The sequence below is a fragment of the Perna viridis genome, chromosome 15, assembly GCF_037379345.1.
Source record: "Perna viridis isolate PV_CMFRI_1.1 ecotype Kerala chromosome 15, ASM3737934v1, whole genome shotgun sequence".
In the NCBI taxonomy this organism is placed as follows: domain Eukaryota; kingdom Metazoa; phylum Mollusca; class Bivalvia; order Mytilida; family Mytilidae; genus Perna; species Perna viridis.
In genome coordinates this window covers 2,563,828-2,580,335 of record NC_142459.1, presented here as the reverse complement: position 1 = coordinate 2,580,335, position 16,508 = coordinate 2,563,828, and the positions used below count along the sequence as shown (strand labels likewise).

At 34.0% G+C, this 16,508-nt stretch overlaps 1 protein-coding gene across 2 annotated transcripts in view; it reads left to right on the top strand.

Moving 5' to 3' along the window:
- Window positions 1-16,508, top strand: part of LOC148596505 (uncharacterized) — a 42,688-nt gene that overhangs the window by 4,882 nt on the left and 21,298 nt on the right. For both annotated transcript variants that reach the window (XM_088563857.1, XM_088563858.1), the window contains exons 7-22: window positions 193-306; window positions 792-905; window positions 2,153-2,266; window positions 3,332-3,445; window positions 3,843-3,956; window positions 6,931-7,044; window positions 8,919-9,020; window positions 9,641-9,754; window positions 10,172-10,285; window positions 10,712-10,825; window positions 11,127-11,240; window positions 12,015-12,128; window positions 12,452-12,565; window positions 13,331-13,444; window positions 14,128-14,241; window positions 15,576-15,689. In XM_088563857.1, the coding sequence (XP_088419983.1) occupies window positions 193-306; window positions 792-905; window positions 2,153-2,266; window positions 3,332-3,445; window positions 3,843-3,956; window positions 6,931-7,044; window positions 8,919-9,020; window positions 9,641-9,754; window positions 10,172-10,285; window positions 10,712-10,825; window positions 11,127-11,240; window positions 12,015-12,128; window positions 12,452-12,565; window positions 13,331-13,444; window positions 14,128-14,241; window positions 15,576-15,689 (1,812 nt within the window). The remainder of the gene's footprint in view (window positions 1-192; window positions 307-791; window positions 906-2,152; window positions 2,267-3,331; window positions 3,446-3,842; window positions 3,957-6,930; window positions 7,045-8,918; window positions 9,021-9,640; window positions 9,755-10,171; window positions 10,286-10,711; window positions 10,826-11,126; window positions 11,241-12,014; window positions 12,129-12,451; window positions 12,566-13,330; window positions 13,445-14,127; window positions 14,242-15,575; window positions 15,690-16,508) is intronic.

Genomic DNA, 16,508 nt, shown 5'->3' with positions numbered 1-16,508 from the left:
AATTGCCTATATCAATAAATATAATTCTTATGGAATGAATATAACATTATGATCAACTGAAAAATTTTAGAACTCTCAAAAGGTCAATGTCTATCAAATAATTAATGCAAGAAAAGACGGAAGATATGTGAAGTTTTGATACAGTGGTTGTTTACAATACATATATGACTGCAATATTAATTGTTCTTCAAGGTATTAATAAGTGTGCTGCAGGACCTTGTTTGAATGGAGCGACATGCCATAGTGGTTTTAATAGCTTTACATGTACTTGTAAACCTGGCTATGCCGGGAAAGTTTGTGCAAATAGTACGTATTCATTCATGTCATGTCATTTTTATAAAAGACTGCTGTTAAATGTTATAAACTTCTTACTTGCACTATATACTCTCCGCAATATAAACTTAAATTGCATTTTGAAAGATAGTCTCATCATTCTCCGAAATCCAAACTTCCTTTGGCATTGGAAGTTTACTCTCATGCAAGTACTGTATGTTGTTAAGTAAAACCTGTAAAATTTAATAAGTCTTCATTACGTATTGAGTATTGGAAAATTATCGCTTTTTCACATAAACGAGCTTTTCAAAATATAAAGATAAGGTATTTAGAAGAACATGTCAGTATATCATATATCCATCTGTTCGATTGCTCTTGACGTTCAAATTCTGAAAAAGAAATACGGAAGAAAACACATCAATGAAACAATAAATGTTATAACAAGTGGTAGTTTCACTGACCATTTTCTGTCAGGGTTTTAAATCACATGTATAACATGTTTTCTATTCTTCCGTTAGATATAAACGAATGTGCTAGTCACCCGTGTAAAAACGGTGGTTCTTGTCTTGATGGCATCAATGCCTACAAGTGTACATGCACAGCTGGGTATGCAGGGAAATCATGTGAAACAAGTATGTTGATGAAACAAGAATTAAGAATTTACCCTATTAAAATATTTAAAAGAACCAAATCAACCCAAGTTAAATAAACAGCTGCACTTTAAGCGCATGATACGCCCGTTGCCCTTTTAACTTGTCCTTATGCTTTAATAAATTTATATGATCAACTAGAGTTTGTTTGTTTGTTGGGGTTTAACGTCCGAGCAGCAATATTTCAGCTATATTCAGACGATGAACATGAAATTGATGATAAAATGAATTTAAAATGATGATGAAATGAAAAAGGGATGGGACACAAGGACAATGGGGTCGACAAATTTTGATTGCCATGGCAAATAGGGAGAGGTGGGTAGAGTCGGACAATTTAGCCTCCTGTGGCGGAGCCCTATGGTTCCTACTCCGGGAGAATACCACAGTAGGGTTCTTTAACCTGCGAGGAACGTGGCATCTTTCACAACACGGTGCACCACTATGGATTGCGGTCAGGTTTTCCGTATTATAGCCTGACAACCCCGGCATGTAACACACCAGGGGTACCCCATTCCACCACTTGGGGCACACATCCCAGTTGCTCTGTGGGCGGAGCGCCCTAGCCTCCGGCTAGGGTTCTTAGCACTGTTTAGTCGCCTTTTACGACAAGCTTGGCGCTGATGCAGGCTTATTATTTTAACACCCGGACCTGCACGGGGCATGATCAACTAGAAATACTGTGAATATCCCCCAAACCAAAAAAATAAAAGTACATAAAATATGCACCAAAAAATTTGGTACTATCAAGGCTACTTCAGTTGTAACTAAGTTTGTTGTCTTGATTTTTCACCCATACATTTCTATATTGTTTATTTTTCGATCATCGTAACAAATGACCTGTTTTAATCGATTTTTCAATGAATAAAATTTCCTTGGCCGTTTCCGGCCTTTTTTTTCATCACACGGAGACGTAAAGTTTTACATTTATACAAATCGGAAGGGAGCTTACTTCAATAGATATGAACAATTAAGTTTCATAAAAGTTAGTGAAAGTGTTTTTGAGTAATTGTGCGAAAACTTGAAAATCTCCTTTTTTTAAGTAAAAAAAATTATAACACGGAAACGAAAAATCTGAAATTTATAAAAATATCAAAGTGTTTTTGAGTAATTGTGCGAAAACTTGAAAATCTCCTTTTTTTAAGTAAAAAAAATTATAACACGGAAACGAAAAATCTGAAATTTATAAAAATATCAAAGAATTTTTTCCGTTTTCTCCTTTTCTCGTTTAGACATTAATGAATGCAGCAGTAAACCATGTCAGAATGGTGGTTCATGTCGAGATGGGATCAACAGTTACACGTGCTCCTGTCCAGGTGGATATGGCGGTAGAAACTGTGAAACGAGTAAGTCTAACTATTTATGCAAATTAAAGTATCCCCCATGCTTTTTCTTTATTAACGGATACCGACAATATCAATTTGTCGTATGCATATCGAAAAATGCAATATTAAATGATTTGCAATGTTGTATTTTTTTACAATACCGGTATTCAAGTAGTAGTCTTTGTAAGAATAATGTCAATTATATAATATATATTACACGACATTTGTATTTTCGTTATTAAATTCCATTATAGGTCTATATCAACTGAATAATTACTCATTCCAATCTGTCTACTATCAAAAGATAACCCACATTGAAAATTTAATGAAAGTTTCTATTGTATTTTAGTGTTACTTACAGAGTTGTGTCCCTTAATTTTGAATTCTACGGTGCATTCTTTTTTTAGTTCCCGAGAACAACGGTTATATAAAAACACATGTTAATTTCTGTTTACTATAACATTTTAAACAAAATATCAGAAATAAAAATTTGTAGACTCTTCAACCACGAATCACATTTTGCATGATTTTATCTGGAGTGCCACTTGAATAATACCCTATAAAACTTAGTGTGGATGTATCTGTAGTATTTTTTTTTATCAAATCTGGATATCTTGGCGACATACATTTCTTACCGAACTGAACCTCAGTAGTAAAAATTTCAAAACTACTAAAGTTGTGGAACAGGGTACTTAAAAGAGTGATCAAGAGAAACAAAGTTGCAGGAGAAATCAAAAGAAATCAATCCAGGGACAGACTAAACATGGAAAACAGACACAACAAAGAACATTAAGTAACACAAATAATACATAAAAAGTAAAAAAAGCAAATGAACAACTCGGACTTCACTAAAAGCTGAAAGCATGGACCAGGTGCAATGGTAGGGTAAGCGTCCTCTGCTTTTCATAGTATCTTGATAATGCAATTGCGATAAAATTGATTCTATTAGTTATCACATAAATATTAATATTCCGCATTACTTTTATCGATTAAACATTATTAATTTCAAAAACTTCAAAAACTATATAGTTTCTGTTGACTCCAAAAACTATGCATAAATTTTCTACATGTATAATTATGTTTTAGATATCAACGAATGTGCTTCTAGTCCATGTCAACATAGCGGAACGTGTATAGATGGTATTAATAAATATACATGTAAATGCACTTCTCATTACGAGGGAAGTCAATGTCAGACAAGTAAGTGACTTTTATTTTGTTTACACTCTCTTCGATCAACTTAAATTCGACACGCCTTTATTTTTGTAGTGAAACCGTTCTAAACCGAGCCCTGAATAATCCAAAGACCTGTTTCAACCAGACACTTTTGAAAGTCCAAAAACAACATTATACACAGCTGCAAACAAAGTAGCATGGTTCAACTAGAAAAAAGAAGCGATTATTCTTGTTTTGTATATCTGCTTGTTCCAATGGTTTAAAAGTTTACAAATGAGTCAGATAACAATAAAACTCCTCACTGAAAGGCTGTTTAAAGGTCGATATGCAAATAATGATTGCAAAATGGCTCGTTAAAAATAGTCTATTTTTTTTCCATTACTTAACCATTCTTTTAACTCTTTTGAAATTTATTTTGCAGAAAAAAATGCATGTGCTAGCAATCCTTGTCAACATGACTCTACCTGTTTTAACTATTACACGTACTATAGATGTCGCTGTGCCACCGGTTATTCCGGATCACAGTGTCAAACAGGTACATTTGTACTTAAGTAGCAGTCTGTATAAAAATCAGACAAGAGATGATTCATACATATCAAAAACCAATCGAATTCAGCTTTATTCAGCTTTATTCCTTGTTCAGAAATCGTTATAGATCACATAACCAGTCTTAGTTTTTCATTTGGGGTTGCGCTTATGAGATAAACTTTATATAGATTGTACATGAAATTAGCCCTTTTAAGAGTTATCGTTCTTGATTTGATTTGATTTGGTTAATTTTAGTGGTAGATTTAAGTGTAGTTTTCTCAAAAGTACAGATCTAAATACAAAATATACTATTGTCACATGAATATATAGCACATGTAGACCAAACGATCATTGTTTGTTCAATGAGTTTTTCTACACCATGAATCACTTTACCATAGGCAGTGTCTGAATTTATATGGACTGGTACTTAAATTCATTAAAAAAAACTATAAACAAAATTACAATATATTCATGGAAATTCTATATTTTGGGTTCTTTTCTAAGTTTACTTTAAATAATGAATCTTAATATTTCTACACAAGACAAAACAAAAATGATGTAAATTTTTAAAAAAATCTTCTGAATGTAGATACTATGGTACCCCATTGATATTTCGAACAAAAAAAGCGGTTTGCAAATCATACCACTATGACTATGTTTGTCAACAAAGGTATAGATGCAATTAATTTGGCTAAAATCCTCCATCACAAAAAACGTTACCAACAAAATTCCCCCATATTTCAAAGACAAATCCATACCAATTATTTCATATTCCTATACTTCACCCATCGCATCCAAAATTTTCAATTATAAAAGGCTATTGCAGAACCTCGAGATTGAGGACTTCAAGGCTAAACCACCTGACTGTTCTTGCAAAACCTCTCCTTTCAAATATGGTCCTTCTGGTCACGTCATTACGGGAGATTTAACCATTATCGAAAACGAATCTCTGCGTAATATCCTTTCTAAAGGTCCCAAGTACCGTGAACCACGCTCCATAAATTGGAATTATAACTTTAAAGTTAAATAAAACGAGAACAAGAAGACATTGATTCTCTGTCAGAATGGTTGAAGGCCGTGAGGTCTTTAATTTTGAAACGAATGAAAGTTTTAAGTAGGTCAATGAGTGTCAAGGCTACATCAGTTTTCAAAGACCCCGATGTAGCAAAAACATTGTCTACTATACATGACAAGTATGTTGTCGTACCAGCAGACAAAGCCCAAAACAACATTGTTTTTGTCTGCAAAACGTTTTATATCCAATGTTTATTATCAGAGGTAGACGTAGAAAATAATAGCAGTGATAAGACCTACACTGCTACCACTTTTCCAAAGAAGAGATTGTGGAAAACCATAAATCTGTTCTATCCTCTCTTTGTCTCTCTACCAAGGACGATGATTGTGATTTACCGTCTATGTACTGGATTCCTAAACTTCACAAGAATCCATACAAACAACGTTTCATAGCTGGATCTGCAAAATGTACCACCAAACCTCTTCCAACACTTTTAACTTCTATACTCACAACTGTCAAAGAGGGTCTACAGTCCTACCACAACACTTGTTACTACCGTAGTGGTATTAATTCAATGTGGATCCTGAAAAATTCGAAAGATAATTTGGAGACAATCAGTTTAAGACTATTATCCGAATATAATAGCATTAAAACCTATGATTTTTCAACACTGTATACTTCTATTCCCCATACTCACTTAAAATCCCCACTTAAAAACATTATACATCGTTGTTTTTCCAAAAAAGATGGTACACCTAGATACAAATATATAGTTCTTGGTAGAGATTCCTCATACTTTGTAAGAAATAATTCCAAATCATCTTCCAAATATACAGAGGAAGATGTTTACAAAATGCTGGAATTTTTAATCGACAACATATTTGTCCAGTGTGGTGGACGTGTTTTTCAACAAACGGTCGGCATTCCAATGGGAACAAATTGTGCTCCTTTACTTGCTGACCTATTCCTTCACTCTTATGAGGCTGACTTTATAGCTGATCTGATCAGAAAGAAAGAATATTGTTTAGCTAGATCCTTCAATCTCAGTTTCCGCTATAAAGATGACGTGTTATATTTAAACAATACTAATTTCGGGGATTTGATACATCGCATCTACCCAAAAGAACTTGAGATAAAGGATACTACAGATACTGTGAAGTCAGCCTCATATCTTAACCTACACTTAGAAATCGATGGTAAAGGAAAACTATTGACCAAACTTTACGACAAACGTGATGACTTTTCATTCAGAATTGTCAACTTTCCTTTCATCTGTGGCAACATCCCTTCGGCTCCTGCGTATGGAGTGTTCATATCACAACTCATGCGTTATGCCAGAGCTTGCCGAAACTACGCAGACTTTTTGTATCGCGCTAGAACTCTAACAAATAGGCTTCTGGAACAGGGTTATGTTGCTACAAGATTGAAGTCATCACTACAGAAGTTTTATGGTCGTCATCATGAACTCGTGGATCGTTATGGTGTATCAATCAGCACCATGAAAACTGATTTATTCATTGGGTCATAGTTTTGCTTACCTCGTTTGTCTACCCCGGACTTGACTTCTTTTTATGAGCAACTCGGCGGGTATTTCTAGAGATGCAGAAGACGCTTACCCTACCGGTGCACCTGGTACATGCTCCCAGTTTTTAGTGGAGTTCGAGTTGCTCATTTACTTTTGTTACTGTGTATGTATGATTTTAGTTTCTTTATGTTCTTTGTTGTGTATGTCTGTTTTCCATGTCCGGTCTTTGTCCCTGGATTACATTCTTTTGATTACCGCTATAACCTTGGTTCCCTTGATTACTCTTTCTCACATGTGATGAAAATGACATAAATAAGAAAAAATGAATACTTTAAAAGAAGGTAACAATTAAAATATAAATGTTGATCGCGAGATTAGCAGAAGTAAATATAAAAATAAAAGAAAGAAGTTTTAATCGTGTGTTTTCCGTTTAATCAACAGATATAAATGAATGCAGTATTAATCCTTGTCATAATGGTGGAAGGTGTAACGACGGTGTTGGGAAATACACATGCAGCTGTACATCTAGATATACTGGCTCAACCTGTCAATATAGTAAGTGTACCTGTAAGTCTTGATATACTGGCTAATCCGGTCAATACAATAAGTGTATCTGTACGTCTAGACATATATTGGCTCGGCTCATCCTGTCGATACAGCAAGTGTACCTGTACATCTAGATATATATTGGCTCATCCTGTCGATACATTAAGTGTACCGGTACGACTAAATATACTGATTTATCCCGTCGTTACAGTAAGTGTACCTGTACGTCTAAATATATTGACTCATCCTGTCGATACAGTAAGTGTACCGGTACGGCTAAATATACTGACTCATCCTGTCGATACAGTAAGTGTACTTGTACGTTTATATATACTGCCTCATCGTTTCAATACAGTAAGTGTACCTGCACGTCTAGATATACTAGCTCATATTGTCGATACAGTAAATGTACCTGGACGTCTAGATACACTAGGTAGTCGTGTCAAATACGTAAGGTGTAACGACGGTGTCGGGAACTACACATGCAGCTGTACATCTAGATATACGGCCTCATCCTGTCAATGCAGTAAGTGTACCTGTAAGTCTTGATATACTGGCTAATCCGGTCAATACAGTAAGTGCACCTGTACGTCTAGATATATATTGGCTCATCCTGTCGATACAGTAAGTGCACCTGTAGGTATAGATATACTACCCCATCCTGTCGATACAGTAAGTGTGCCTGTGCTTCTAGATACACCTGTACGTCTATATACACTGGCCCATCCTTGCAATCTAGAATAATAGTTACTTTCAAGTTTTATACTGGCAATATTATAAGGGACTACAGACTGTTTATTTTTTATTCAAAATATACCTTGTCATGTTCGAGATATACAAAATCATATATTTATCAACAAGATCAATGGAAAGAATACAAATTACCAATAAATTTAATTATCGCTATTTTGTTAAAAATCCTTTCAATCTTGCTTGACGATCATTTTCAATCTTACCCTAATCGAGTGAGAATGAAAATTATCGCCAGTTTCTATGTCCTTGTGTGACATACAGCGTAGGAATATTTGACGACCCAAATAACCATCATTTTTTAATGCGTATGAAATATTGGCTAATTTTTTGCAATATTGAAAAATATGGAAAATGATTAAATACAGTAACTTACCCGATTAAAATTGATATATCCCAAAATTATTCCACAAATGTTAAATGCAACCGTCATAGTTAACCGATTTTTTTTTTTTTTTTTTTGAAATGATGTCTATCACTGCTGCACAACATGACGTCACGTAGCATGTCGCCGAAAAGTAGCCCCGAAAGGAAATTTGCAGCGCATATAAAACTTACATATTTAGGTCAGCAAAACTGAAAATAAAAAAAAAAACTAATGTCTTACAATTCAGCAAAACAGCTGTAAACAGATTATTAATTTTTTTTCAACTCGCGGGAGTTTCTCATGCTCACTCTCTCTCGTTGAAAAAAAATATTAAATAATCTAAAAAATACCGTTTCCATATATGGATAAATATATTCCTATGACAATCGGGATTAAAAAAAATCATTTGTCCACAGCATTACAGCTGATCAGTCTGCTTTAGGAAAATACAAATGTATAACATATGACATGTGAAGAGCAACATATTATTTTCATATGAATGTGTTATAATTTTCATATTTTTCGTATGATTTTATATGACAATCATATGTTGTGAATTTGACTGTACAGTTAAATACAAACTTATAATTCAGTGTATCTGCAATTTGGATTTAATGTTCTTATTTTCTTTCTTAAAAAATATTTCTTCCCAACAACAAAACGTTAACGTTATCATTTCCATTTTAAGATTATACCACATACGTCGACAAATACTTCCAAAGTAAATTAGTTTAATATAATATTAATTTTATAATTTACTGAATAGGAAGATGTTCGTCAGGTTCTACATGTTCCCGCCACGGGCGGTACTCGTCCATACACACCTGTTCTTGTGATAGTGGTTATACTGGCACATGCTGCGAATCGAGTGAGTAGAGGATAAAAGAACGGGAAAAATAAATGAGGCAATTTCATGTGGAGAAAAATGAAAGTTCAAAGAATTGTAACTTCATGTCTTCCGTTCACTATCCGTCCTTATATAAGATAAATAACAAACATTGTGAGAAAACAGAATAAGCGCAGATAAACTACGGAAAAATCATTGACTCAAGCAATTTATAAATATTCAATGTACATTAAAAGTAACCGACACTATTGCTTCCTGTTTATTTTGCGACACTTGTCAATATGAGACCATGACTCACAGTTTGATATTTGAATATTTGTTTTGCTTTTTTAATATATTATTATGCAAAATGCATATACAATTTAAATAATATTGTGCCAATGTATAAGCGTTTGATTATTGTCTACATAATGGCAATATGTCAGTCAAGTATCACAGGATACTGGCAGTGTAGAGAACAAAATAAAGAACAAATTATGGTTTTACAAAATTAACATTTGCCCCTCTTGTCACGAAATTTTTCAATAAACCAACAAAGTCAATGATGTCCTTCTTCTGTTATTGAACGTGACATATATGACATTGCGTATTCATATTCAAATAATATACAATCATGGTACTTTAAACAATGTTTCATACAGATATTAATGAGTGTGCGAGTAGCCCATGTCAAAACAGTGGCGTTTGTGTGGATGGTGTTAACAAATATTCATGCAGGTGTCAAGCGGGTTACAGTGGATCACACTGCCAAACAAGTTAGTTTCCCGTTCAAAAGTATCAAAAGCCAAGTAAAATTACTTCTAAAATTAAAATAAATTGTGGTACAACTGGTTAAACATTTAGCGTTCCATACTCTGTATGCTAATAATCAAGTGTTTCTGCATTTATAAAACGGGAAAATAGACAGCAGTTTAGCGTAAGTAACAAACTGTTTAAATCAATAGATAATGGTGTTGCTGCCCGGTTTAATTTTTCTCATGTTTCGTTATTTAAATTATGTCTTAAATGAACGCTTAAAATTTTAAAATTTAAATCAAACTTTAAAATTGAACATTTTATTTTTCCAAATTGCATGTAATCATGTTTGAATGGGTACTGACTATAAGCTATAACAGCATGGCATCAATGTTATCAATTGATTATAAGACTTTTTATTGTGATGATTATTTTAGATATAAACGAGTGCAGTAGTAGTCCTTGCCAAAACAAAGGGGTGTGTCACGACGGAGTAAACAGTTACACGTGCTCATGTCCAACAGGGTTTACAGGCAAAAACTGTGAGATAAGTATGTCTGTGTAGGCTCGATTTATGTTTCAACGTTATACTTTCTTCCCATTACAGATCTTTAAGGGATATTTGAACTACAAATATATCAGTTGATATCAGTATAACATTATATGGACAACTTTAAGGTATTGTATTATCGCGTTGATATTACTCTTCGTTTGTACATTTTTTTTAATTTGTACTTTTGAATTTAAGTTTTCACTAATTATATTCAATTTAAATACTGACAAAAGTTTAAAAGTTTCAAATTATATTTAAAAAATGTAAAATATTTATTTAGGCTAATATGTTAAACTTAATATAATAATATGAAAAAAAAAAGATTAGGGCTTTTTGCACAGGGAATTTTTTTTTCAATGAACATGAAGCAACGTCCTATTTAGGCTGTTTTAATATAGTCATCGTGTAATTCATTGTATTGTAGACATTAACGACTGTGCTAAAAATCCCTGTCAGAATCATGGAACATGCCATGACGGTATTAATAAGTATACGTGCTCCTGTCGGGCAGGCTACGCTGGAAGTGTCTGTCAAACAAGTGAGATTTATAACTATATATTTATTTAGATGAATAAGTTAAAAATCACATCTTCGTTTTAAATCATTTTAAAATAAAGAACACTTTTATTTTTATAAAGGCTTATATCACAAAAGGTACCTATCAAACATATCCTTCTGTCAAAAACTGATATTGCATAGTGTTGATAATCAGATATAAAACGATAAGATTTCATTGAATTAACCACCAATCTTTTGCACGTCGAGCTAGATATATTTTTGTTAATTTTAATAAGGACTGATGCTAAACAGTCTATTAAAAAACACGTCCGTTTTTTTAGACATAGATGATTGCGCAACACATCCATGTAAAAACCACGGAACCTGCCATGATGGTATCAACAAATACACATGTACTTGTCCTCCTGGTTTTAGTGGGACCCAGTGTCAGACAGGTACCAATGGTTCTGATTTATATCGCACATACCAATATAAACACGTGGTTTATTTTGGGACAGGACTTCGGATATTTGAATGAAGTATCAACAATATAAGATGAAGTTTCAATCAATTAGGAACCCTGCTATGCTAAAAAATCGTTTTATTGATTTTCGTATATGTCGTGCTTCAAAGCCTTTTAGACCACAGCTATGTTAAGAAAAGTGATAAATCAACATTCCGTGCAACACATTGGCTGCGTCTATTGAAAAGTATAAAGAAACTAGTCCCATTTGAATCGAAATAAATCACGGAAACTCCATTTCATCTTTGTTTTACCACGGGGTTGCCGTTTATGTTGCATTGTTATCCTCGAGCGATAAAGAGGGTTTAAATAACTACAAAAAAGGCCAGCCCTTGGCAAAACAATGATAAAATCGAGTTTCCGTGATTTATTTCTTAAGCAATATATCGATGTACATTCATAATGTAATATATGCCAATTACATTTAACAACATAATTAATGACATTATGACATTGAGCGTACCATCTTTACCACACTTACTGATTTAGGCTTTACTTTTGGCCCGAGCGATAGAGAATTACTGAAATTATGACGTTGTTCTTACCCGTGGAAGCGCTGTGAAAAATCAAATAAATCAAGTGTTAAACTTATAACAGTAGGGAGGTTAACGTTCTTCACCTTCATCACACTTACAAGTCCACCTGTGGCGTTTTCAGGATAAATTATTACCTTATTACGTCATCCAATATGTTCACTGTGTTACAGATATAAATGAATGCGCCAGTAATCCGTGCCAGAATCACGGAACATGTCATAATGATGTGAACAAGTACACGTGTACCTGTCCAGCCGGGTTTGGTGGGATTAACTGCCAAAATAGTAGGTTGTATATTTAATAAACATATAAATTGCAGGCCAAGACTATGTAAAGTATCATCATTTTTCAAAAGTCTTGCGTTATATAGAGATATTGCATGTATGTTTCCTAATGCTAACGCAATGACCCTTTTATTGTACAGCAGATACTACAATTGAATTTTTATTGTAGCTGATTTTAGTATTGTACGCCTACTCGTGTACCATATATAGCAAAACAATAATGCTCAAAACGAAGGCTGCATACAAAGCAAAGTTTTATAAACTGCAGTATTGCATAATTTTATTAATATGCTTTTCTCTGTAAAATTGTAATATTTTACAAGATATTGACGATTGTGCCAGCAGCCCCTGCAAGAATCAAGGTACCTGTCAAGACGGTATAAATAAGTACACATGCACTTGTCAAACAGGATTCAATGGTTCTGAATGTCAGACAAGTAAGTAAAAAATGGAGTATATGTAATTGCTAGCGCAATTCTTTTTAACTGTTCATGTACATGAAATTCATGTTGACATTAGGCTTTCATAATAGTTCACTTATAATAATTTGAATACTATACTACCATGTCTTTTGAATTTTAGCATAAACATGACATAAGGTGATATATCAAGTATTGCCTAACATAACTTAAAACAATCTACCGATAAAACTGATATTTAGTAACTGGCTAGTTTAAGCTTGTTTCATTTGTTTTTCATTTTACTACCAAAGTTACTTCTTAAAATGATCAATCTTGTCGATATATATATATACAGAAAGGTCTGAAAAATTCCCAATGATGTTAGAACTGTCAAATTTGCGATGCAAATTTTTGGTCGTTCCCTCCGCTGGACTCGAACTCGTACAGCTGGCAACACCGCCTGCACAAAGTCTAGCTCCCTAGACCACTCGACCAGCTAGGCTATACAAAAAATATAACTTTCGCTGGCCGGGTCATTCCTCCACGTAGGATTAATCTAGGGTTGTAACTTAGTACACGATGTATGGTAGTACGGGACAGTTCATTTAGGTGTTATTATGTAGGAACGACAAAACGACCAAAAATTTTCATCGCAAATTTGACAGTTCTAACATTGTTAGGAACTTTTCAGGTAAACGCTACAGTAAGTGAAGCAAAAAAAAACAAGCTGTTAATCAGCTAACTATCATAGGCAATAAAATGCAGGAATATACTAAAAAATAGTTTTAATTCTTTCCTCAGATATCAATGATTGTAAAAGTGGTTCATGTAAAAATCACGGAACGTGTCACGATGGAGTAAACAAGTTCACTTGCACTTGCCCGAAAGGCTTCAGAGGAACTCGATGTCAGACAAGTATGAAGTATTTTAGAGAATTTCAGGATAATATGTTTTTGATGAGAAATATAACTTTCTTTGTTGAAGAATTTAAAGAAAATATATTTGCCAATGGATATTAATGCATGATGGCATTTTAAGACATTGTTCAATTTATAGAAACTTCATTGCGTAAAATCAATAAATTACAAACGAATGTATACATTCAAAATGAATATGCCGTTGTACGAGACAGAGGGTCATAACCATATCTTGACTAGATAGCGTTCATTAAATACTATATACATAATTCAACCAGAAATGTATCTGTAATTGTATTCATTATTACCCCTATAACTGGTCAAAGGTCATCAAATTAAAGGCTTATTGATATAGTGAATTAAATAACAAATATGGCAATGTGTTGTAACTGACATTTGATGTGGATTAGTATATGTTGGAGGTCTCGGAAATATTTAAAAGAGTAATCATGGGAACCAAGATTCTGGCGGATATCAAAAGAATGTAAGCCATGGTCAAAGACCAGACATGGAAAACAAACACAAATAGCACAGAACATAATATAACCAAAATAATACATACAAAGTAACAAAGTAAATGAATAATTCGACTCCACTAAAAACTGGGAGTAAAGATCAGGTGTACCGGTAAGTACACGCATAAAATAAATGAATAACTATTTTATTCTGCGTTTCTGTAAGATATAGATGAATGTGTTGGACACCCTTGCCTGAATAGTGGAACATGTCATGATGGTGTTAATGGCTACACGTGTACCTGTGCCCCGGGTTATACAGGCGTTAACTGTCAAACAAGTAAGTTTTCAGCAATGTATAATATAACTTAAGTAGCAGGCAGTCTTTATAAAAATCAGACAGGAAATGATTCATGCATTCCAAAAACCCATCTAATTCATGTTTACTTCTTATTCAGAAAGAGTTACAGGCCACATAAATAGTTTGTCATTTGCCTGTTGCACTTTTAAGATAAAAAATATTTGGGTTGATTTTCGTGGGAGATGAATGAATACATTTCTTGAAAATACAGATCTGAATATTGAAACTAAAATTGTTATGTGAAAATACTGAGTTCAATTACTGCAAAAAATCATTTGTTCCGTGCATTTTTCTCCACCAGAAATCACCTCTACCTCTGGCAGTGTCCGAATTATATATAGATTGGCACTTAATTACAAAACTCCAGCTATTGCAAAATTTGTGTTTGTTGTTTGTTTGTTGGGGTTTAACGTCCGAGCAGCAATATTTCAGCTATATTCAGACGTGTACATGAGATGGATGATAAAATGAACATGAAATGATGAAATGAAAAAAAAATGGGACACAAGGATAATAGGGTCGACAAATTTTGATTGCCACTAGAAAAAGGGGGATGGGTAGGTGCGGGCAATTTAGCCTTCTGCGCCTACTTACATGTAGGGAAACGTCCTATCGAATACCACAGCATGGTTCTTTAACGTGCGAGGAACGTGGCATCTTTCCTTACACGGCGCACCACTATGGTTTGCGGTCAGGTTTTCCGTATTGTAGCCTGACAAACCCAGCATGTAACCTGCCAGGGATACCCCATTCCACCTCCTGGGGCACCTAGAGCGCCTAGCCCCCGGCTAGGTTTCTGAGCACTATTTAGTCGCCTCTTACGACAAGCTTAGCGCTGCTGCAGGCCTATTCTTTAACACCCGGACCTGTGTTTAGATTTAAGTATATAGCTTTATAAAGTATCATACAAAAGCCGTGAAAAGGAGGTTAACGTAATTTGACATTGACGTAATTAATCGTTCAGTTATCGGTCTCAATAATTTTAAGGGGTTCCGGTTTAGGAAAGTTTGCCTCGATTTCAGGGATCGACTAATTCTATGTTTTGCATAACGCAACTCAAAAAGTCATAATGATGGATACAAACAGGAGATGCGCAATGGAATCATGCATTATATAATTTGTAAAAGTTTAATCAAACTTTATTTAATGGAAATGCGGATTAGAAATGAGATCGGAGAGTTCAAGGACAACCAGAGAAACGGACATAATCGTCTGCTTTTCTTTTGTATAAAACAAAGATTTTGTTAAGACTTTGATACTTTTTATGTGTCACTCCGATGTAATAAGAAATGATCCCGAATTTATATTTGTAGATATTAACGAATGTTCCTCTAGTCCATGTGGAAATCATGGGACATGTACAGATACAGTAAACGGATACAGATGTACATGTACAGCTGGCTTTACTGGAGAAAGCTGTCAGACAAGTAAGTCAATAATCCATATCTATGCATGTACTTTTGACCAACAAGTTATATTATACCTATCATGTCTTCCTAGCTATGAAACAATGGTTTTACGTGTGTGCGTACATCGATTTGATAGGTGAGATTTTAAAGACTTGAATTGAAGACGTTAATTACGACATAATTCATTTTAAAATAGCAAGAATCAAAGTAACACCATTTCCCACGTAGCAAACGTTAGTGTTTCGTTAGTGTATCCCTAGTGTATCCCTAGTTTCAACTTTCAATTTTAAGAATTATTTAATTAAAAACAAAGTAACTTACTTCGTGATTTTACCCCAAGGGTCATATGAATAAGGACCCATCATTTGTCCTTTAAACTAATTCATAAATCTTCTCTAATAAAACTAAGAAGGGATTTTCAACATTTCGAATATGGTAGCAGTATTAGTCGTAAGTCAATATGTCAAACTGAAAAACACTACTTAAATAATGTAAAGGAGAGATGTGTGAGCTAATTCTTTAATCATTCAGTTTCTGTTATGCTTATGAAGTCGCCAACAGATATCTGAATTAAACAAAAATATTTTTGCTAACAAACCCTTAGGAGCATATTTTATGACATGAATTTCTTAAATCAATATAATAATACTATGACCTTTACTGTTGTAACCTCATATACAGTACCTGAACCGATCCGATTGGTCATCGATCACCGATCAGTTTCCGGCCAGTCATCGATCCGTCAATCCGATCCTTTAAACAGGTGATCGCATCACGTGACCACAGAGCGGACACTGTATTTTACGGTTTTAATTGTTTTCTTTGTCAATTTTACAA